The sequence below is a fragment of the Lontra canadensis genome, unplaced genomic scaffold, assembly GCF_010015895.1.
Source record: "Lontra canadensis isolate GAN:19392208 unplaced genomic scaffold, GSC_riverotter_1.0 scaffold17, whole genome shotgun sequence".
Taxonomy (NCBI): domain Eukaryota; kingdom Metazoa; phylum Chordata; class Mammalia; order Carnivora; family Mustelidae; genus Lontra; species Lontra canadensis.
The window spans coordinates 5,314,881-5,338,750 of NW_022631011.1; the positions used below are offsets into that span (position 1 = coordinate 5,314,881).

The following is a 23,870-nucleotide window of genomic DNA, read 5'->3' on the forward strand; positions in this document are numbered from 1 at the left end:
TCTATTACTTCTGAGAAGAAACGATGACCTTCTAAAATAAACTTATGCAAACAAACAAACAAAAAAAGAAAAACAAGACCTTTACAACAACCATTAACATTTTCCCTATGACAGGTTTCAGTAAACATAAGAAGGCTGACTTCCCGATATTGAATATTCAAGGACCTTTCAAAAACTCAGATTTTAAACAATGTCTAAGAAGAAAACTATTCACATGAATATAAGTCCTTCTCATTATCTAACCATCTAAAGTAATGATTAATAAGGACTAAAAAAGTATTTATAGATTAAAAGGGGGTGGTCTCATGCACCTGGTTCTCTTTTGCATACATGAAAGGAGAAAAAACAATCAAATTGGTAAAAAACAAATACTATGCCCATAGTCTATAGTAAAAATAAGTGTAGGCTGGAAACAGATTATCCTAGAAAACCTAAGGATGGTTAAAAATACATGAAAAACTTACTTCATTTATTCCTTTTAAAAGCATTTACTGGGTGCCTACTAAATGCATAAAACTTTTTATGCCCCCTTCTCTCAAGTCTCAGAGAATAAATAAGCACATTAAGAAAGTAAGTCTATATAGATTTAGATTTTACAGTATATTTTACCTACCAAACTAATTAACTTAAATACAAATAGCTTAGGAAGCCCCACCATTTGAATAGTTAACAAAATTCTTTCTAGGTAAGATTTTGAACTACTGTGTTATGCCCCATGGGGGGGGGGGAGAAAAATAAAACACAGAATCAAACATGTTTCTTTTCAAAATCTCAAGGTTTATCTTAAAACACAAAAAGAATAAGATAAAATCAATGATCAAATTGGCTATTTCTCTTTTATAAACCTTCCAATACTGGGGCACCTGGGTTGTTCAGTCTCTTAGGTGTCCAACACTTAATTTCGACTCAAGTCATAAACTCATGGAGCCTGCTTAAGATTCTCTGTCCCTCCCTCCCTTTGCCCACACCCCTCTCAAAAATAAACAAATAAGACAGGCAAATAAACTAATAAACAATAAACAAGTAAATAAACAAATAAACCTTCCTATACTACCAAAATAAAAAGCCAGTCAAAACATAATTTAAAAGGCAGTAACCTTAAAAGAGTTTGGATTTTAGGATGGGGAAAAAGGAATTTTTGAAGTATTTTTTTTTTATGTCTAAATTTATGACTCCAAATAAAAGCTTCATAAGCCAAAAAGGAAAACATTCTTATTTCCTGGTAGTGAAACAAACAAAACCATAACAGTTAGCCAGCCCTGAAGGAATGTTTACTATAAGCTCCAGATACACAAAAACTCAACCATATTATCTTATTCAACCCTCACACTACCACCAAAGAGAGGTTCTGTTATTATCTGCACATTCAGAAAAGTGACTGAGTCACAGATGTAAGTAACTTACCCAAAGTAACCCAATGGTGGAGGGGCAATTTAAACCCAAAGACTTTTACTTTAGAGCCTGAATATTAACTCCTATGTGAGAATGTTCCTCAGAATTAAATAAGAAAGTCAGTCAATTTCATATAAAATTAAAGAATGATAAAGAAGAAAAGTGCCCAATTAGGCTAACAATGACTTTCTTAACTTCAAGCTTTCTGACAAAAGATTCAGAGTATTTATTACTCTGAAGTGCTGAGACAGACAAAAAGCCACCAACTCCTCTCACGACACAAAACGACAACTCCAGATTGGATGAGCCATCCTTGGGACCTACAAAGAACTTTTCCATTTACTACAGACACCAAGTTCCTAGTTCCACTTGTGAATGTTTTTCAGTTATTTAAATACTAATATTAAAAGTTAATCCTATTATAAAGTCTGTATATCATAAAGAACAAAGTTTTTCAGTTATACTGGTGTTTTTTCCCCTCAAATTTTAGAAAATTAAAAAGCAAAGAACAAAACAAAAAAAACTTTCCCAAGAGTTGAGATAAACTCATATTATGTTCTATTTGAGCCCTGCCACAATTGAATTACCCTGGATAAACTTCTGAAAGCTTCTTCAAAGGACACCAACTCTGAAAAAAATAAGTTTTTCAATTCCATTGTAGAGCCTAAATTTTTAATTTCTTGCCCAGAAAATGCTATATCACCGGATTAATAAGTGAAACACCATTCACTCCCAATTTGCTTCAGGAAAACAATGTTGTAAGGGACCACATGGCAATACACTAACAAAGGAATTTCCAGACTTTCACATTTATGGTGGACACACATCGCCCTCTGCTGGACAAGCTAAGGATACTTCAACTATGCAAAAGTATCCACAAACCAATAAATACAGGCAAAAAACAAAAAACAAAAACAAAAACAAACTTCTGGGAAATCTGGAATTGAGACTCACATTTTGCAATTTTGCACATTATTGTATAAATTTTACAATTCTATGTTGTGAAACACTTTCCTCCACACACTTCTAAAGTTATCAGTCTGACCTTTTTGTGTCTCATCTAAACTTATAGGTAGAACAGTGTGTTGGGGGTAAATCCCTAAGAGATCCCCAGTAAAATGAAATTTAGCTGTCTTCTTCCTCTCTGTTCCATCTCTCTTACCAGGGAACTAGAAATAGATCAATCAGTGGAACTGTGATTACCATTTCAAACCACTTTCATCCCAAAGCAGAGACATAGACACTATATCTATTCAGGCTGGTAAATCAGAGGACAGAAGGTATTTTATTTTGAAGAATGAGAGAAATGTTATTTGTCATTAAAAAAAAAATTGCTCCTCCAGGACTGAGATTGGAGGGTTATAGAAGAGAATCTCAAATTTTAACATGTCACAGTCTGTGTTGAAGGCATAAGGGATCTAAAACAAACGAGGGAAGGGCTTCATGATATTTGAGGCATTTTAACTACAAGTACTGAAGTATATTTCCTGCAATGAACCACATTCAAAATTCACTTTCAACATATAATAGTTGTCTAAACTATACAAAGTCTAATTACAACTTATATGTAATTAATATAACTTAATACCTCTTTGAAATATGGACTTTCAGTAAAAAATGCATATAAACACAAAAAAAAAACTCAAAATAAATCATAAATTCTTAGAAGTCATATCATAAATTCTTAAAAGAATGCATTTTATTTTCATTTGTCTTGACATATTTAGTGTTTCCTTACATAGTATCATTCAAACTGAACTTGAAAATTAAAAACATTTATGCTAGTAAGACTTAACATGATAACTGTATGATATAAATGGATGAAATAACTAAAGACGAGTTAAGAAAAAATAACTGAAAGAAATGCTGTTTCTTAAGAAAGAGTGTGCGTCTCTCATCTAGCATGGGGTAAGGTTTGGATTTTTAAAGCCAAAGTTGGAGCACCCTCTAGTGGAAAACTGGTGACAAGATGCTTAAAACCTGATTCTGAAATTTTTATACTTCTAATTCCATTAAAACAAGTAACCGTGATAAGTAACTGACCACAGAAGTATATTAAATTGACTCCGCTTTCCAAATCTTATTCCTAAAATATCCCTATCAAAATATACACACACACAACAGAGCAGTTCTCAAAGTTCAAAAGAAAGAGGTCTATTATTTAACAATTTCCAAATGAAGAGACAACATATGTGAAAATAACATTATAAACGTAATGCTACTCTATACAGCAGATAATTCCAATGTAATTATCAAATGATTACAACACAAAAACAAATGGAATCACTCTGGTACTCTGATTCTTATGGTTAAAAGATTTAACTGAAAAAGGCAGGTAAGGGACAACATGACAACTTTTTCCAACTCACAGTTCTCTCCAAACACACTATAGTATTTTATTAATCTCCTTTGCTAAATTGGCAAATTTGGCAAGAACCTCTATGACATTCCTTAGTCCTGGTTAGTAAAACTGCCTGGCCTTGACAGAGACATGGTTTCCACATGCAATTTCTTTTTTCTTCTTTTAAAATAATTTATTTGAGAGAGAGAGAGAATGAGAGAGAGACAGAGCATGAGGGTCAGAGGGAGAAGCAGACTCCCTGGTGAGCAGGGAGCCCAATGAGGAACTCAATCCCGGGACTCCAGGATCATGACTGAGCCAAAGGCAGTCGCTTAACCCACTGAGCCATCCAGGTGCCCCCTCACATGCAGTCTCTACCATAGATACTTTTTCACACTAAGCAAAACTAAATATATGAAATTCCAGATGATGAAAATTAATAGGGTTAGTCTTATATAATAATTAGACTAATTTGATGTATGAAGCTACATTTGATGTGTTAAATTCTTAGTATCACATTTTGAAGGAATACTAACTAAAGAGAAAATGTTCTTACCTGAGAGACCATTTTAAGTAATTTAAAATCTATTTTCTGTGGAAGGCTTGAGGAACTTGAATTATTTAGCCCAGGAAGAAAAGACTACACAGAGAGTGCAATATTTACTCATTCATTAAGTCAACGGTGATTTATCAATCACTTTAGCTAGGGGTTGTTCAAGGCTCTGCAGGTACAGGAGCAAACCAGATGGACAAGGTCCCTCCTCTCATGGAACCTGCGTCCTGAATAGGAGATGATGATAAGAAGTCAACAAGGCCCACAAGGACCTGGATTTATGCCTATTCTGTCCTTTTTGGTATCCCCAGTACCTAGAACAATACCTGACACACAGGAGGTGCTCAATAAATATTTGCTGAATTATACAAAAAGGAGGGCTTTGGCTAGTGCTTAAGTGCTTTAAAGAAAACAAAACTATAATAGAGTAATGGAGAAGGGCAGTGTGCAAGTATGCACCTTTTCAGATCAGATAGTTAAAAAGGTTATTCTTAGGAGATGCCCCCTGAACTTAGGCTTAATAACCAAAGATGGACTTGAAATGATTTGAGAGAAGAGCTTTCCAGAGAGAAAAACAACAGGGAGATTTGCCTGAGGCAGGAGTAGTCTGACATTCACTCATTCAACCTGGTCAGTATGGGGAAGCCACAAATTTACCACAGTGAAGAGCTCAGATTCTATTCAGATAGTTTGGGCAAAAGGCATTGGTGGCTTCAAATAGGGTCAAGGCAGTGGAAATGAAGAGAGTGGGTAACTTAATGATCCATTTTGGAGAAGAGTAGACAAGATCTGTTAATAGGTTTAATAATGAGATGATGCCAAGAGAAGAATTAAAAATGACTCTTAAGCCTGGGGCTTAAACAACTGGGTGGATGATGCTACAATTTCCTGAGACAGAAAAAATGAAGTGAGGAGCAGGTATTATTATGCAGGTAATGGAGGAAGGGAACAACTTTTACAACTGGCCACCTACCTGGGATGTCAAGTAAGTGGTTGGATATTTCAGTCTGAAGCTTCATGAAATGGACTCAAGTACAGAGCTGTAAGTTTGGAAGTTGTGTACTTAGAGATGGTGTTAAAGCCAAGGGGCTCAAGAGTTAACAGGAAGAGAGGGATTAGAACGATTATTCCATGGAACTCCAAGGGGAAAAGCAAAAAATTAAAGATAAGGGTTAATGTGAGTTAAGTACAGTTTGGTAGGAGAAAGAACATTTTGACACTCTAACTAGAGCTGTACGGTAAGAGACTCGACTGCTTGCATACATTATGGGCTTTCTGCCCAAGGAGGAACTTTTTAGAAGTAAGGGCTAGATGACCACCTGTTATTACTAAAGTGATTCTTGTAAGGGATGAGAGTTTCCTTCAAATGTATCATATAAAGGAACTTTTAAGACATATATGATTTATTTCCACTTATGTAACTTGTTTTGTTACTAAGCAGATTCCACAGTAAAAATCACTGGCATATAAAATGTATGTATCTGCTAGTAGCCACTAGTTGTTACCTGTTTTTGTTAGCAAAAGGTTATCCAGATGTCTGTCTCCAACTCCAAGTATGTATGTAATCACACAATATCCAGCTGCAAAGTAACAGTTCAAAATGAAAAATAGTGAAAAACACATGCAAACCAGGTTAAAACACACAAATGAATATAAAAGTAGTCTGTGTTACTCTAATTTCAATTTGATGACTACTTTTTGATATCTCACCTAACTTCTCAAATATGGCATCTTCTTTGATTCTATGAAGAGTTTATCACTTGAAACTCAATATAAATTACTATTTGCATGAGAAATAACATCGTGTAGAATTTTGTCAAATTACAAAAGTCACTTGTATCAAAAGTTAATTCAGGCTTTAGCAGCCTTAATTATAACATGATTCTCCCACTTCTCATTTCAAATTGGACACGTTACAGATGACAGCGAAAAAGAAGTATCTACAGAAATACACATAATGAAGTCAATCATCCCACTACACTATTATCTATAAGATAACAAAAGTAAATGCAGGGTTTAAAAGGAAAATCTTTAGAGAAACAATTGTGAAGTGTCAGCAGATAGAAAAACAACAGAAATGTGAGTGGTAACAGCACTTAAAAAGTTCAAAGCATAATCTTTTTTTTTTTTAAGATTTTATTTATTTATTTATTTGAGAGAGATCACAAGTAGACAGAGAGGCAGGCAGAGAGAGAGAGACAGAGAGGGACTCAGTCTCCCTGCTGAGCAGAGAGCCCCATGCGGGACTCGATCCCAGGACCCTGAGATCATGACCTGAGCCGAAAGCAGCAGCTTAACCCACTGAGCCACGCAGGCACCCCATCAAAGCACAGTCTTCTTAAGTACTCAGAAAAATTACATAAGCAGAGCCAGGGGCAAAGTCACTCACTGACTCTAGCTTTATTCTTTTATCTTTCTCTTCTAAAAAGTCTGGAAACCTGTCATATGTTGAAAATGCTCAAACAAAATAAAGCAAATAACACCTTTTTGAAGGTTATTTTCTTTCATTCTATTGCCTGAGAAGATATACAATTGGCAAACATACAGATGACTATACCAGTATTTACAAAAACGTATTTATCTCAGTTAGTATATAAAAAAAAAGACTGGACCACCTGTTAATAACTAAATTAATTTCACTGGGTTAATCTTTAATTATTAATTAACTAATCACAGTTACAACTTATGGAAGGTTACTTAGGTACGCACATTACATCCATCATCTCTAACCCTTATAATGATGCCAGTTAAGTAGTACACTACCATCTAAATGAAAACACCTTAGGCTCCGGAAGTTAACAAGATTGTGCAAGGTCACTGGGCTGGAATTTATTCTAAAGTCCTTGCTCAGGCCACTTCCACACTATAAAGCCCATGTTCCCCAAAGTGGCTATTTAGATAGGTGCAATACTCCCCAAGATATTTAAGCTCAAGTTTATTTGTTTAGAATAACTAACCATATTCTACAGATAAAATTCTATAGTCTACATATTTGAAACTATATCCATATGTACAGAATGTAGGAAAGCATACCCTCATTCAAAAAATGCTTCTACTAACAATTTTCACTTAACTGTAACAAAATCAGTTACTCTCAAAATAGAGCCTGTGGTGTGACAGGACCTAGCCATTTGCCCATGCATTGTCGTCTCTATGCTTCTTCCTTAACACAAAACCAGGATATGGGGGGTGAGACTGTGCCTAGGTAAGAGAATGTGTTTCCCAGCCTCGCCTGCACTTAGGCATGCCCAGGGAACTAAGTAAATGCAGCTCTGTGATGAGTGTTTTGAAAGACGGAGCAGACTGAGCCAAGGAGTGGGCCTTTTAGGCTTTTTCTCCAGGCTAGCTAGACCGCAAACCTGATGACTGTGTTGGCAAAAGTCATTTAGGACCATAGAGAAAAGGCCAAGAGAATCACAAAAACCTTGGCTGGCCCTAACATCTGTAAGCAGCTGAAACAACCGCAGTGGCTGACATCTGGGCTTCCTACAGAAGATAATGACCTGTGTGTATAAACCACTACAGATTATGTGAACTTCAGCTGAATTCAACCACTGACACACTGAGTGATCCACTGAGGAACTTGAGGGTAACTGACATAAAGGATGAGCAAATATAGCTTGATGGCCAAAATTGGACCCCTGTTTTTATAGTTTATAAATAAAGTTTACTGGAACTCAGCCACACCCAGTCACATATTTCTTGAGCACCACAATGGCCTGGTCGAATGGCTGAACCAGAGACCACGTGGCCTGAATCTGGGCTACAGTATTTTCTACACGGAGGGCTTGTGAGGAAAAGTGGTCTGACTCTTGATCTGCAGAGCGGCTTGTCAAAACATGAGACACAGACTGGAAGCATCACCCTCACCTAGAAGCCTGATAAAAACACAGATGCTTAGGGCACACTTCAGTCTTGCTGCATCAGAATTTCTAGAAGCAGTGGCCAGAGAGTGATGATTATATACAAGAGAAGGTTGGAAAGCCCTCTCTAGTACTTTAATGTACATAAGAATCCCCTGGGAATCCTGTTAAAATGAAGATTGCGATCAAACTATGAGAGGCCAAGCACTGGGATTCACCAGCACAAACCCTCTTCCAGACAAAGCTGAAGCTGCCGGTCTGTGGCTTGGACGTGCAGCAGCGGCACGCTCTAACACTGCTGTGGAACGTGCAGTTCCGCAAATGACTACTGGCTCCCCACAGAACACCCAGGAAGCGACTTACCCAAGGATGCTGAGTCTGGTATTCACAAAGAGAACATATAAGCACCGAGTACACTGAGCTAAGATGTGAGTCACTTGGAAATCTGGTTTGTCGCTCAATACTTGTGAAGGATACAAACTCCTACTGATAATGTGCGTACAAGGACAACTGAACCGCAATTTTCAAAAAGTACATCACTATGGGGACGCCTGGGTGGCTCATTTGGTTAAGCGGCTGCCTTCAGCTCAGGTCATGATCCCAGCGTCCTGGGATCGAGTCCCACATCGAGCTCCTTGCTCGGCAGGGAGCCTGCTTCTCCCTCTGCCTCTGCCTGCCTGTCTGCCTGTGCTCTCTCACTCTCTCTCCGTCTGTCTCTGACAAATAAATAAATAAAATCTTTAAAAAAAAAAAAAAAGTACATCACTATGTACCAATGCACTTGAGCTATTGTTTGGTACAATGTCCTTTTTTGTTAATTATAAATTAGCTTTGTCACTACTTTGTTTCAAATTGTTTAGCCATCCCTACAGAGTAATACTGATTCATATGTGCAGCAATAGTACTTTTGACCTAGAAGTTTTTATGTAACTTGACATGCCATAAATTTTGCCTGTCTCTACTGATAGGGCAAGATGTTTTGATAAACTACTTTCTATCACTGCATTTGCTTTCACAATAACATTTCGTTGTTATTACTGGATTATTTTCAAGTGGAAACGGGAAATGTATGGAAAAGCACCTTACACCCTGCCTCAGTGGGCTGGGGTCATAAATGTGTTCAATGGTCACTTCAATTGATGTTTTTTTAGGTCAAGTGAGATACCATATGATCTTCCCTCTTTCACATTTATATACATGGTGGGGGTGTGAATTCAGAGTGTTCCAATAATTCAAACTGTCAATGCTTAAGAGAAAGAGTATATCCTGAAAAAGACATTTGAATTAAGAGTGGGATGATCCCCAGAAATTTTTAGGACACAGATAATAGATTCAGAACCATCTAGGATGGCACAGTGTAGATCAAGGGATTTTTAGAGGAACGGAGGCTATTCTTTAGCTTCAGTGGAAATACTATACCTGTCCAAGAGAATCTTGTCCAAAGGATGCTTGTCCATTAGTATTACGACCCCATGTGAAATGTATTCAAATTGGTTTTTAATACAACTTTGATTTAAAGTAAAATACAGAGAAATATTAGACAACTAAGCAATAATTTCCCTTTTCTTAGTAAAGATATGTGTGTGAAAGTAAGTAGTGCTCTCACATTTACTTGCATGATATAGACTTGACACCTTGCATAATCTGGAAATGTCACCCTAACTATTATCACTTTCTTCTCACACTCTGCGCACGACCCAAAACTTTACTTTCTAAAATGAAAGTTACACATACATCTATATGATAATGTCCAATAACCAGATTCTAGTACAAAGTAGCTAACAACTTATTAATCACTAACTCCTCTAATGAAAAATTAAAGTAATGACTTTCAACCTCTGATATAACCTGGAATGCTACCAAACTTACTGAAACACAAATGATGATTTTGTAACACAGCAAGATATATATGAAACAGAAGGCTACTCAAAATAAGATGAAGAGAAGGCCTGCCATCAATCAATTATCAGGGAAGGAATAAATGTGTAACACTGGGGGTAAAAAAGAGGAACAAGATCCAATTTGAATTTAAGTGTCCAAGAGGTGTAATTTAAATGGCTATTTTTTTTTTTAATGAAAAAGCCAGTCATATTTTCATTAGTTCTTGGGAAAAAATAGAACACTATATAAAAGGTACAACACTCTGACATGTATCCGCAATATTCTCTTCCAGTAATTTTACTAAAATTTTCAAATTTTAGTCAATATTTATAGATGATATGTGCGTGTATATATATATATATTTCAAGTAGAAAAAGTTAGTATTCTTTATCAAATAGATTTATGATGTAAAAAAGTTTACAGTAACTATCTAAAAGTTCAGTAAGAAGACACAAGGTAATTGTTGGAAGGCATGTGAAATATCTCATGTAACAAGACACTGAGAACTGGATAAAGATAAAGAGAGGGGGTGCCTGGGTGGCTCAGTGGGTTAAAGCCTCTGCCCTCAGCTCAGGTCACGATCTCAGGGTCCTGGGATCGAGCCCAGCATCAGGCTCTCTGCTTCTCTCAGCGGGAACCCTGCTTACCACTCTCCCTCGGCCTGCCTCTCTGCCTGCTTGTTCTCTCTCTGTCAACTAAATAAATAAATAAAATCTTAAAAAAAAAAAAAAGAGAGAGAGAGCGCCACACATTCTTTAACACACTTTTCATTTAAGGTAGGAACCACAGCCCCTCCCTTTGGGTCCAGGCAAGCTCTGTGCCTTTTCAGCCCAGGCCTTCAGAAACCAACAATTTCTACTTCCTGTCTCTTAGAGTTCCTCTTGGAACCCAGTTCTGAGAAGCCCAAGCCACAGAGAGGCCATGTACAGGAGATCTGATTGGCAAGGCTTGTTATAAAAGACAGTATGATCTGTCATGTGAGTAATCTTAGACATCCAGCCTGTCTTTAGATAATATGTAAATTTTTTCAGAAAACAGAACTGAAGGTCTGAAAAAATAGGAAAGAAAAGAAAGAGGAAATGGAAAGAAAAGAATGAAAGCAAGGAAGCTAGGAGAGAAAGATAAGAAAAATCCAGAGTGGGAAAGCAAGGGTAAGTAAAAAGAAAGAATACAATTTCTCTGGAATGTTTTGATTTTTTTTAATTCTTAAATCTACCTGTATGTGGTCATTTTTATGGGTAAACACAGTTACATGTAACATGTTATATTCCTTCAGTAAAAATAAGATAAAAACTGTAAAGGATTTTAATATACATACATATTTTATTTTGGTGCTTTTAAAGTTCCCAGGAATTACATTTTCTTTATACTTCTAAGCCAAACCTACAACATCAAGTATAAATTTGGGGAGAAATTATGTTGTCTAAAATAATCTAGACTACTACTTCACAGGAACATTGTGAAAAATATTTTAAAAATGCCATGTATAAGAAGCAGTTTACAAGACATAAAATGATATGAAAGTTTAAATGTAATTGTTACATGTCTATAAAACCCCTTACTTGCTTCCCCCTAACTTAAGGATAGGTATAAACAGGAACATAACCATAAAATTTTAATAAAATAAGAATGACTTCTTATGTACCATATCCCATCCAGGGCTCAAATCTAGTATCAACTCCTTTATTAATCCTCCCTTAAACAATCTAGTTAATCTAGTTACTAAAAACAAACAACAAACAAAAAAACCTCTTCAGAAAATGTTGAAAAAATCCTCTAGAATATAAACGTCATGAGGATAGGTAGGCAAAATGATCAAAACATATGAATTAATCCCTATGGCATTCTACCACTTACTTATTTCCAGGAAGGCACCATAAAATAAAATATCTTGAAAGGCATCCTCCTAATACAGCTCTTGAGATTTATCTAAGCCATAATTATTGCTGAGATTTTTCCCACAGTCTACTAACTACAGTTATGCAAACACAGGGTAAATATAGGGGAAAATTAACAGCTTCCGGGAAGAGATAACTTGTAATTTTAGCACAGTTAACCCATTAAAGACTAAATAGACTTTACATCTTGTTACTACTATTATGTCAAAACATTAATGACTTCTTTTATCAGGATTTTGTATCTTTTAATCATCTTCTTATAGAGAATTTAAATCTGCCGTGATCGAAATGTCTATGTCCTCCCAAAATTCACACAATGAAATCCTAATGCCCAGTGTGATGGTATTAGGAGGTGCTTACCATCCTAAAAACTCAAAAACGAGAGCGCACAGAGCTCCCTAGCCCATTCTGCCAGGTGAAAATACAACAAAAAGTCTCCCACCCCAAAAAGGCCCTGTCCTGACCATGCTGGTATACCCTATCCTGGACTTCCCAGCCCCTAAGCCAACCTCTGGTATTTTGTTCCAGCAGCCCAAAAAGACTAAGATAAAATCCTACAAAGTGCTAAATGTAAATGTGTATGAATACGGCAACATCGGGATAGCCTATTTCCTTGACTCCAACGTACCAATGGAAAGCAGAGTTTGAAAAACTTACCACAGCTTTTAACATATGTGTCCATAACTTCAGCACTAATGCCATTTGGCCCATTCTCACTTGGTGCATACTTTCTAAAGAAGTTCTGAAAAGATAAAATTTACATGTTTACGAATTCAGTATGATCCTTAAGCAAATCAGACATTTTGAAATTATAAGAAATGACCAAATGGGTAATCTAAAGCTTAGTCAGTAATTATAAAATGTGGACTTTAAAAAGTATATTCCAAGAATTAGTCTTATTACTATGCTTACAGACAGTTAAGATTAAAAAAAAAAAAAAAGTATGCTGCTACTTTCCTATCTTAGGGAAAAAACATTACATAAAATTAAATAAATTTACTGCTATTTCTCTATACTCAATTTATCCTTTTCTTTTACCTTTCTTCCGAATGTAAAAAAATGAGGGTTTTTTGGTACCATATATTCCCCTTAAAATGAACATGAGTTATTAAAATTATCTTTTAAGTATAACCATTGTTAGCATTAAAAAATCTCCAGTTATAAAACAAATAAGGGGATATAAAGTACATCACAGGAAATATGGTCAATAATATTGTTAATAACTTGGTGACAGACAGTGATTAGACACATGGTGATCATTTCATAATTATATATTGCTGAATCACTGTGCTGTACACCTCAAAACAAGATGATATTGTTATGTCAACTATATGCCAATAAAAAAAGCTCAGTAAAATTACATCCAAATTTGTAAATTAATTAGAATGCAAGTGCTAATTCTTACAGAAAATTAATGGAAAGATAAATATAAGAGATATGTGAACTGAACAACAGATTTACAGGGGGACAATAAATGCACTAGAGTGAAAGAGTCTGGAATCAGTATGGAAAACAGTGTTTTGTTTTGTTTCTGACTACCAACTGGAAGTATTCCCTTACTTATTAAATGTTGAAGAAAAACAGTATATATTATTTGAAAATACAAGTAACATAATGTTAAAAAAATTTTATCCTATGTTTCAGCTTTTCTGAAAGTCCTTTCACAAAGGACTATGCCTTGAATATATAAAGAATTCCTATACATCAATAAAAACACAAATAACCCAACAGTAAAATGAACAAAAGATATAAATAAGCATGTCACGGAAGAAATAAATGACCTATACATATATATTTTAAGTGCTCAACTTTGTGGGTAATTAGGGAAATGCAAACTAAAACAAAAATAAAATACCAAAATTTAGAAGTCTGACAATACAAAAAAAATTTAAAAATTAAAAATAATAATAATAAAAGTTTAACAATACCAAGATTAGGCAAAGATGTATAGCAATGAGAAATGGAACATTTTTTTCCAGAAACAACTATTTTGGAAAATAGCTTTTAATTATCTACTAAAGTTGAACATGAGAATAACCCATGACTTGGCAAAATTATTTACAGAGATCAGATATTAAAACCAAGAATCAATATACAAACTGCCACTGGCCTTATTTTATTAAATAATAATTGCACAAAGCAACATAATAATAAATTATTAACTTTATTAAATAATTACTTCAGTTAGAAACTGCATTAAAGATCTACCTATACTTCACATCATCTTCAAAACAATCCAAGAGGTAGGTATTATTAATTATAACCTAAATTTTACAGATGCAGAAACTGAGACCTGAAAGGTATGTTAGGGGTTCAAGGCCTCCTACATGTGTTACATGGAGTCACAGACTCAACATATGGTTGGTACCACAACTGACACTTACCACACACAGCAGATCCAGCATAAGACAAGTACACATGCAAAGTCTGGAGAAACCCACGTGTAAGCCTCCTGACTCTCTTCTGTGAGGGGATACACTGATCATATTTATTACTTTTCTTCAACAATTAAAAAAAAAGGCAGTAATATGGGTGCAATATTTCTCTCCAGGAAAGCCTACTGGAGACATTACTCAAGGTTTTTATTGGGAGCTGGTCATATAGGTACCCTCTGCCTAGCAACTGCCAAAATTCTAGAAGGAAAGCAAGTTGTTTGCTATAAATCACATATCACAAACAGTCTAGGCACACTGAACTACTCTTATTACTTAGGGAACAGAGGAACAACACACTGAAGCCAAGTTGCAGATACCAGTCAAAGGCTACCCTAGCAAGTGGGCTTTTCCAACGATAAGACCCTCAAGTCAGCTATATTAACTCTTCTTTGCACAAAGGGTTAAGAAGCCACTCAAGGTTTACAGTTGAAAAGCTGCATGGCCAAACTCCAACCCCAGGCAGTTCCATGTTTTGAGCATAAACTTTTTTCCTTTTTTTTTTTTTTTCCATTTCCTCCCCACCCTACCTCCTCTCCAGTAACCATCTGTTTGTTCTCTATAGTTAGGAATATTTTTTTTATTTGTCTTTTTTTTTTTCCTTTGTTCATTTGTTTTGTCTCTTAAATTCTACATATGAATGATATCATATGGTATTTGTCTTTCTCTGACTGGCTTATTTTATCTATCATTATACTTTTTTTTTTTTTTTTTGCCATTATACTTTTCTAGATCCATCTACGTTGTTGCAAATGGCAAGATGTCATTCTTTTTTACGGTGGAATAATATTCCATTGTGTATGGTGTGTATGTGTGTGTGTGTATCCCACCTTTTTTTTACCCATTCATCTATTGATAGACACTTGGGCTACTGCCATAATTTAGCTACTGTAAATAATGCTGCAATAAACAAAGGGGTATATATACCCCTTCCCTTCAATTTAATGTTTTCATTTTTCAGTTAAACACCCAGTAATGGGATTACTGGATCGTAGGATAGTTCTACTTTTAATTTTTTGAGTAACCTCCATACTGTCTGCCACAATAGCTCTACCACTTTGCAATCTCACCAACAGTGTACCAGGGTTCTATTTTCTCTAACTCCTTGCCAAGACTTGTTAGTTGAGTCTGATTTTAGTCATTCTGATGGTGTGCAGTGGTATCTCATTGTGGCTTTGGTTTGTATTTTTCTGATGATGAATGATGTTGAGCATCTTTTCATGTGTCTGTTGGCCATCTGGATGCTGTCTTTGGAGAAATGTCTGTTCATGTCTTCTGCCCATGTTTTAATTGGATTGTTTGATTTTGGGGTATTGAGTTGTGTAAGTTCTTTATATATTTTGGATATTAATCCTTATCAGATATGTCATTTGCAAAAATCTCCTTCTGTATGTTGTCATTTAGTTTTGTTGGCTGTTACTATGAAGAAGCTTTTTGTTTTGATGTAATCTTAACAGTTTATTTTTGCTTTTGTTTCCCTTGCCTCAGGAGATGGCTCTAAAAGGATGCTGCTATAGCTGATATCAGAGAAATTAGTGCCTGTGCTTTCCTGTAGGATTTTTATGGTTTCAGGTCTCACATTTAAGTCCTTAAACCATTTTGAGTTTATTTTTGTATGTGGTGTAAGGAGTGGCCCATTTTCATTCTTTTGCATGTAGCTGTCCAGTCCTCCCAACACCATTTGTTAAAGAGACTTTTTCCCATTGCAAATTCTTGCCTCTTTTTCAAAGATTAATTGACCACATAATCGTGGGTTTATTTCTTTGCTTTCTATTCTATTCCATTAATCAATGTCTATTTTTGTGCCAGTACCATACTGTTTTGATTACCACAGCTTTGTAATATAATCTAAGGTCTGGAATTATGATACCTCTAGTTCTGTTTTTCTTCTTCAAGACTGCTTTGTCTATTTAAGATCTTTGTAGTGTCATAGAAATTTTAGAATTGTTTGTTCTTGTTCTGTGAAAAATGCTGTTGGTATTTTGGTAGGGATTGCATTAAATGTGCATACTGCTTGGATAGTATAGACATTTTTACAATATTTGTTCTTTCAATCTGAACATGGATTGTCTTTCCATTCTTTGTGTCATCTTCAATTTACTTTACCAGTGTTTTATAGCTTCTAGGGTACAGGTCTTTTTTAACTCTTTTATTTCTAGGTCTTTTATTTTATTATTTCTGGTGCAATTTAAATGGAATTGTTTTCCTAATTTCTCTTTCTGCTGCTACATTATTAGTGTATAGGAATGCAACAGATTTCTGCATATTGATTTTGCATCCTGTAATTTACTGAATTCATTTATCAGTTCTAGGAAGCTATTATCTCTCATGAACATAGATGCAAAAATCCTCAAAAAATATTAGCAAACTGAATTCAAGAATACATTAGAGGGCTCCTGGGTGGTTCAGTTGGTTAAGCAACTGCTTCCAGATCAGGTCATGATCCTGGAGTCCCGGGATTGAGTCCCACATTGGGCTCCTGCTTTGCAGAGGTCTGCTTCTCCCTTTGACCCTCTCCCTTCTCATGCTCTCTCTCTCACTCTCTCTCTCTCAAATAAATAAATAAAATCTTAAAAAAAAAAAACACATTAGAAAAATCATACACCACAATCAAGTGGATTTATTCCTGGGATGCAAGGGTGGTTCAATATTCACAAACTGATCAACATGATATGTTACATTAATAAGAGAAAGGATGAGAATCCTATGATCATTTCAAAAGATGCAAAAAGATTTGACAAAGTACAACATTCCTTCATGATAAAAACCCTCAACAATGTGGGTTTAGAAGGAACAAATCTCAGCATAATAAAGACCATATGTGAAAAAAAACACAGCTCACATCATACTCAGTGGAGAAAAACTGAAAAAAAGTCTTTTTCCTAAGGTCAGGAGTAAGACAAGGATGTCCACTCTCACCACCCTCGTTCAAATAGTACTGGGAGTCCTAGCCATGGCAGTTATACAACAAAAAGAAATAAAAGGCATCTGAATTGGTAATGAAGAAGTAAAACTTTCACTATTTACTATATATTTGGGAGACCTTAAGGACTTCAGTAAGCCTGAGCTTCTAAACACTACATGTGACTGTTCCCTAAACCAAAGAACAGAATAACCATTTGCTTTGCCAAGAAATCAGAGTAATGCTTTTCTGCAAATCTAAACTCCATACTGAATTACTGTGACATGTTAAACTAAGAAAGACGAAAACACACTGTAGCAAATATCCTGTCAAGTCCTTCTCATATTATCTTTCATCTCAGGTATATCAGGTTTTCTGTGCAAATTACATACTTTTTTCCCACTGGAAAAAAAGAAAAATCATATTTAAAAAACAACCAAAATAAACTATTGAGATGTGATAAGAAGTAATCCGTGTATTTAAAGTGTAAAAAATTTCAAAAACACACATGTCATGATTCTAGAAACTGCTTACCTTTTCTTACATTAAAGGACAGCAATGAGGCTGGAGGGTCATTTTTTTTATCAATTATTTTTATTAACATATAATGTATTATTTGCCCCAGGGGTAAATGTCTATGAATTGTCAGGCTCACACATTTCACAGCACTCACCGTATCACATACCCTCCCCAATGTCCATAACTCAGCTCAACCCCTCTCCCCTCAGCAACCCTCAGTTTGTTTTGTGAGATTAAGAGTCTCTTATGGTTGAAGACAGGGTCTTAAAAACAAATGTTTAAACCATGTAGGAGCAAGACTATGTAGTACTGTTCTAAATAACAACAAAAATTGGAAATAATCAAATGTTCAATTAGGATTAAAAAATTATAGAATTTCCATAATTTGGAATATAACCATAAACTAATATATTTTTAATTTAATTAATTCCTGCTTCCCTATTACATGCCAGGCACTGTTGAAGGAATTGAGCATCTGTATATACTAACAAGAAAGAATTTCCACCTGTTAGCACTGTTTATGTCCAAGGAAATGAAAACAATTTGAGGGAAAAATGGTGATAAAAGGAGACATTAATTTTTAACTGTATTTATTTTTTATAAAGATTGCAATTTTTAGAAAAGTTATATATTCATGAATTATATAACTCATTTAAAATTAGTTCTGTACCTGAATGCTTCCTTCTGTATCAAGAACTTCAGCAACAGGAACTGACTGGATAAACTGCATGAAGCCTGCACAGAAATATATGCATTGAATTAAGCACAACTATTGATTAAGCAATAAAAATAATGGTTCTACTAAGAATAACCCTCATTTTCAAATGCATACACTACAAACCTGAACAACTTAAAGAGGTCTGCAAACAATATACTTAGACTGGCATTTAAGTCACAGGAACTGTAAGAAAACTTTTCTTTCAATTAAGCTGGTTTATCTGTATGTTTCTCCAGGCCAGTTTCCATTACTATATACAAGGAAGAGAAAATAACAGCTAAGCTTCCTAAATTGGGCACAAAAATTTCTTCTTTCTGTACTTTTGTAACATATACCAATTAAAAATATTCCTAATTTAAAATCACTTTAAGAAATCTTAAGTTACGTAATATCAATTGCCTAAGCTTAAAACTGAATTATGTTTATTGGCTTTTTTAATCTAATATTCCATTTTCCTTTTTTTTTTTTTTAAGATTTTACTTATTTATTCGACAGAGAGAGATCACAAGTAGGCAAAGAGGCAGGCAGAGAGAGAGAAGGAAGCAGGATCAACACCAAGGGGAGAGCCTGATGCGGGGCTCGATCCCAGGACCCTGGGATCATGACCTGAGCCGAAGGCAGAGGCCACCCAGGCGCCCCTAATATTCCATTTTCTAACATTTCCTAGAAATGATAGAAGAAGAAAGTATAAAACCCTTACAGTACCAAAAAGAAAGAGAAGAGGATATTACATGGGAGAACAAGAAAGAGAAAAGGTAAGTATAGTAAGTCTAGAAACCACAACAGTAGTATAAAACAAATCTATGAAAATATCAAAGTTGAATGAAGGAAACTACTGTATACGCCTTTAGAGTAAGAAAAGTCTCATTCATTGCTGGATTACAAACAGGGAATAGTCTGCATTAATTCACTTGAAAGATATTTATTGTCTTTCTCCCATGTAGTAAATACTTGGCCACGTAAAGAGCATAGCTTTGCCCCTGCCTTTATAGACTGTACAAGCCTGCAAGTCTTACTGGGATAAATACTATGAAGAAAAGGGTTCTATGAAAGAGAAAAGTGTAGGGAGACATAAATCATCAGAGAGATCAGAGGGCATCAGAGATTTGGGCCATGTTTTGAAGGATAATGAAAGTTAATAGGTAAAGCTGTGGAGGAATGGATGCTAAAGATGATGACCAAATCATACATGAAAACTGTAAGGCTGAAAAGAGCATGGTGTGTTTGAAAAAATGGAAGGTGGCCTGTGTGGCTAACACCTGGGAAGCAAGGGGAGACTGGCAAAGAGAGGCTTGCGAAACAGGCACTGGAGCATGTCACAGCAAGCCAGAACTTGTGAACCAAGCTAAGGCTTTTGTGTTTGTACAAAGAGCAAAAGGAAGTGAATAAATCAAGTTATGCAGGATAGTCAAAGAACATAAGTACACTTTAAACAAGATCATTCTTTTTTAAAAAATTTTTTAGAATTTATTTGAGAGAGAGAGAGAATGAGAGGGAGAGAGGTCAGCAGGAGAAGCAGACTCCCTACTGAGCAGGGAGCCCGATGTGGGATTCGATCCTGGGACTCCAGGATCATGACCTGAGCCAAAGGCAGACGCTTAACCAATTGAACCAACCAGACACCCAACAAGATCATTCTGAGAGAAAAATGAGCAGAGGAATTATCCCACCAAAAAGATTTGAGGGTGGCCATGGGAAGAGCAAGAAAACTAAAACAGATACTTTTGTTGTTCCCAGGTACCTCAGGTAGAAGCTCTGAGAGTAACAAGACTAGGGAATTTACAACGGGTTTTAGGTAAGCATTCATAAGGAATCGTCTATCAAAGTTCCAGAGCTTACTCCATCCTAGAAAGACTTAGATGCCATAAATCCATATTAAAAAAAATTAGTTAGTAAGGCATAATCATTTGCTGAGTGGCTTTTTTAAGCAGAGCATAATACAAAGCCACTTTGCATCATAGTAACTCTCAAATGATGATTCAGGACAAAAATTATTACAAAAGAAACTACTGTGAATTGTAACCGGGTTTGAAGGCAAATGAATACAGTACAAAGGTGTTAATTTTTCCTTACAGATACGCTGTTTAATGTTTTTAAGAGGAAGCTAGGGAGAAAAGAAGAGGCACAATCAGTCTTCAGTGCTACAAATGAATTCAATCTCTAATGTTCTTAACTTTCAATTAAAAGAGGAAAAGCAGCCTCATTGGATGCTGAAATAAAAAACCATGGTATAACATAAACTTACCATGTTTTGTACTGGTGGCTAATACCTTGTAGGGTGTTAACTTCAAATCCAGATTTTCTTTCCGTAGCAGCTTTTGATCAAAAGATAAAATATGTTAACCAAATATAAAGACTGTTCTAAAAAGTTTTGTAGGTAAGTATTGTAATAGCTTAATGTAAGAGATTTAGGCGATAAATCTAAATTGAAATTTAACTAAATTCATCAGTTAATTTTACTTTGATCATTGAAATAAACATATTAAGCACTTACTTGATGGTACGCCAATTTTTTTTTAACTTATTCTAAATCACTGCTAATAGATTTCAATGAACAATAGGGTTCCTCCAACTCATTTAAGCAGTTCTCTCTAGTCACTAAGTATTTCAGAACTCACAAAAAGGAAAATGAGGGCAAATATGTTCCTTTTAAAGACGGGCAGGGATGCAATTTAACGAATAAAAAGAAAAAAATAAAGAACAAAAAGATCTAGCAAGAGAAAGGGAATTACTAAACATGACATCGAAAGAACTTAGCTGAGAAGAAAGTTTTAATAAAAAGAAATGCATGCAATTTCATTTAATACTCATCACAAGAGTCACTCTGCAGTGTACAAAAACAACTACACTTGTTCAAGGTCAAGTAGAAACTGCTGAGCTTCCTAGGATTGTACCTGAATGTTAAAAATACTTCTGAGTCCATACACAGTGTATACACTAAACCACAGTTTTCCAAAATTAAAAAATGTTCCCTGCCAACATAAGGTCATATAGTCACCTTGTCCATGAGTGAAATGATTTGAAGAATAAGTTGATCTTGCCGTAAATCATCCCCATGCTTAAATATAACTGGGTATTTGCCTCCATCTTCCGTCTTAAAGAATAACTGTGCAGGCATAAGAGCACTCTGGAAATAAAAATATTGTTTTCAAATTTGGATGTAAATTAATGCACGAAGATTTACTATACACAGGAGGAAATGGTGACCTGTAAGATAAACAAGTAAGTTACCAGAACCTAAAAAAACAAGATGGGCTGGCAGCAAGATGTAATCAGATACCTTGGAGAAAACAATCAGCGAGCTACCAGACAGAAGATTACATGGCTTAAAGAACAAGAGCTCTAGGGTCAGTGACAGAAATCCAAGCTCTACCAGATACTAGCTGGGTGATCTCTCACGTGTTCTTTAACCTGTCTCCTCACTTGTAAAATAAAGATAACTTTTCCTCTGCACAGTTCCTAAGAAATGTGACAGAGTAAATACAGTAAAATGTTAAGAAAAGTCAAACAGTAGGTATCTAGTTGTTCACAGTGTAATTCTTTACTCTTTGCTGTATGCTTGAAAACTTTCCTATAAAATGATGGGGTAAAAGGTATAAAAAAAATGCTTCAGTGAATTTATGTTCAGAATTTACAACCTCTTTTGGATTAAAACTCTGAATTTTAAATTATCTTCAATTTAGAGTATCCTTTTATCACCCCAAGCAAAAAATGTATTTTGTAAATTACCTCAAAAGCATTTGCAACCAAAAATGATTAAGAATTACTATGACAGAGAGTTATGTAGTAAATGACCTGGAACCATTAATCCTAAACTCTAACCCAGAATTTTTAAGAATGCTTACATACTTTAAGGATTGTAAGAAAAACAAACAGAAAGACTGGCAATCAGGATCCAAAATATGTCTCATGATAGTTTATCGACCATCCACTTTGTGCATTTAAGACATAATTATAATACTACACACTTAAGAAGAAAATGGGTCCAGAATCCACCTAACAATGTGGCAGCTATACACTCCCATACCACACTCTTACAACTCCTATTCTGTCTTAAATATGTTTTCCCATCTTGTTTCCAAAAAATGGTATAAAACTACCTTTTTGATTTACTGCTCTTGATTAGTCCTCAGGGAATGAGAATATTAGAAGCTGGTCTTGTTTGAGAGTTCCAGCCCAAAGGAATACCAGTTGTACACATGTATACCAGTTGTTACATGTCTATGTGTAGCTTTTAAAATCTCAGCTTCTGGTGGGTTCTAAGCACAAACTAAGAAATATTTATTTGCCTTTTATCTCCTGCTCCAGTGCTTTTCAAATTGCAGGTTATAATCCATGAATGAGTTTTAAAACCAAGTAAACAAGTTGCAAGTTATATTTAAAATGTAATGCACCAGAATAATTCTTAAAAGAATAGAAACTATCAGAGTCTATAACATGCAAAAAGGTTCAGTGCTACTTTAAAAACTTATGTTTCAGTTGTGTGAGCTGGGATGCCACAGGTTGTCTTTAAACACATCCTTGAAAAAAAATGCAAACTACTTCTTACTATAGTCACATCCCTTTCTATAAGTGTAAGCAGTTGTCCTATGAGCTCTTTCATTTCTGGTACAAAGTAATATTCCAGCGCAACATCTGCCCTTCCATCACTAGAATCACAAAACGTAAAACACCATGTCTCAGAGACTTTTCTTTATGATGCCCAACAGAAAACGATGCTTCACAGATAATGATGCCCACCCAGTACTTTGGCCCAACTTGAGAAAGTGGCTACCATCAGCTTTTTCTAAATATCCAAGCTGTGGCCAACCAAAAGAAGCCTGGCATGCTATCAAGGACTAAAGAGAATTACTACTTGAAAACACAAGAAAAAAATTTAAGTCACAGTAATAAATATCAGAACAAGAAATGTTAAAAAGGTTAACCAAGACTATAACCATATGAACTTATGAACAGAATAAGTAATACAAGTTTTGCAATTTTAAGTTTTTTTTTAAAAGCTTACATTGAAAAAGTAGGTGTGGGTCTAATAAAACATCCAAAGAATTAAAGATTAAAAACAACCCACAGATAAAAAAAATATTTGACACATTTCATATAAAAGTATCTACAGGGAAATCAAAACACAATGACTAGGGGCGCCTGGGTGGCTCAGTGGTTAAAGCCTCTGCCTTCCGCTCGGGTCGTAATCCCAGGGTCCTGGGATCAAGCCTCACATAGGGCTCTCTGCTCAGCAGGGAGCCTACTTCCTCCTCTCTCTCTGCCTGCCTCTCTGTCTACTTGTGATCTGTCTGTCAAATAAATAAAAATCTTTAAAAAAAATAAAAATTTAAAAAAAAACCACAATGATTAGAAAAAGGTAATTTTTTAT

The 23,870-nt window shown here is 35.3% G+C and overlaps 1 protein-coding gene across 5 annotated transcripts in view; it reads right to left on the minus strand.

Annotated features, from left to right (window-relative positions):
• PIK3C3 (phosphatidylinositol 3-kinase catalytic subunit type 3) overlaps positions 1–23,870 on the minus strand; it is a 150,160-nt gene that overhangs the window by 33,405 nt on the left and 92,885 nt on the right. For 4 of the 5 annotated variants that reach the window (XR_004382908.1, XR_004382907.1, XM_032859515.1 and 1 more), the window contains exons 17-21: positions 21,498–21,626; positions 20,745–20,814; positions 18,452–18,516; positions 12,586–12,670; positions 5,792–5,866 (exon numbers count right to left, since the gene is read on the minus strand). Coding sequence is in view for 3 of the 5 variants with exons in the window: in XM_032859515.1 (XP_032715406.1) it covers positions 5,792–5,866; positions 12,586–12,670; positions 18,452–18,516; positions 20,745–20,814; positions 21,498–21,626 (424 nt within the window). In the remaining 2 variants the exon portion in view is untranslated. Of the gene's footprint in view, positions 1–5,786; positions 5,867–10,102; positions 10,141–12,585; positions 12,671–18,451; positions 18,517–20,744; positions 20,815–21,497; positions 21,627–23,870 lie in introns of those variants that run through there. The other variant, XM_032859518.1, reaches the window with a different exon arrangement.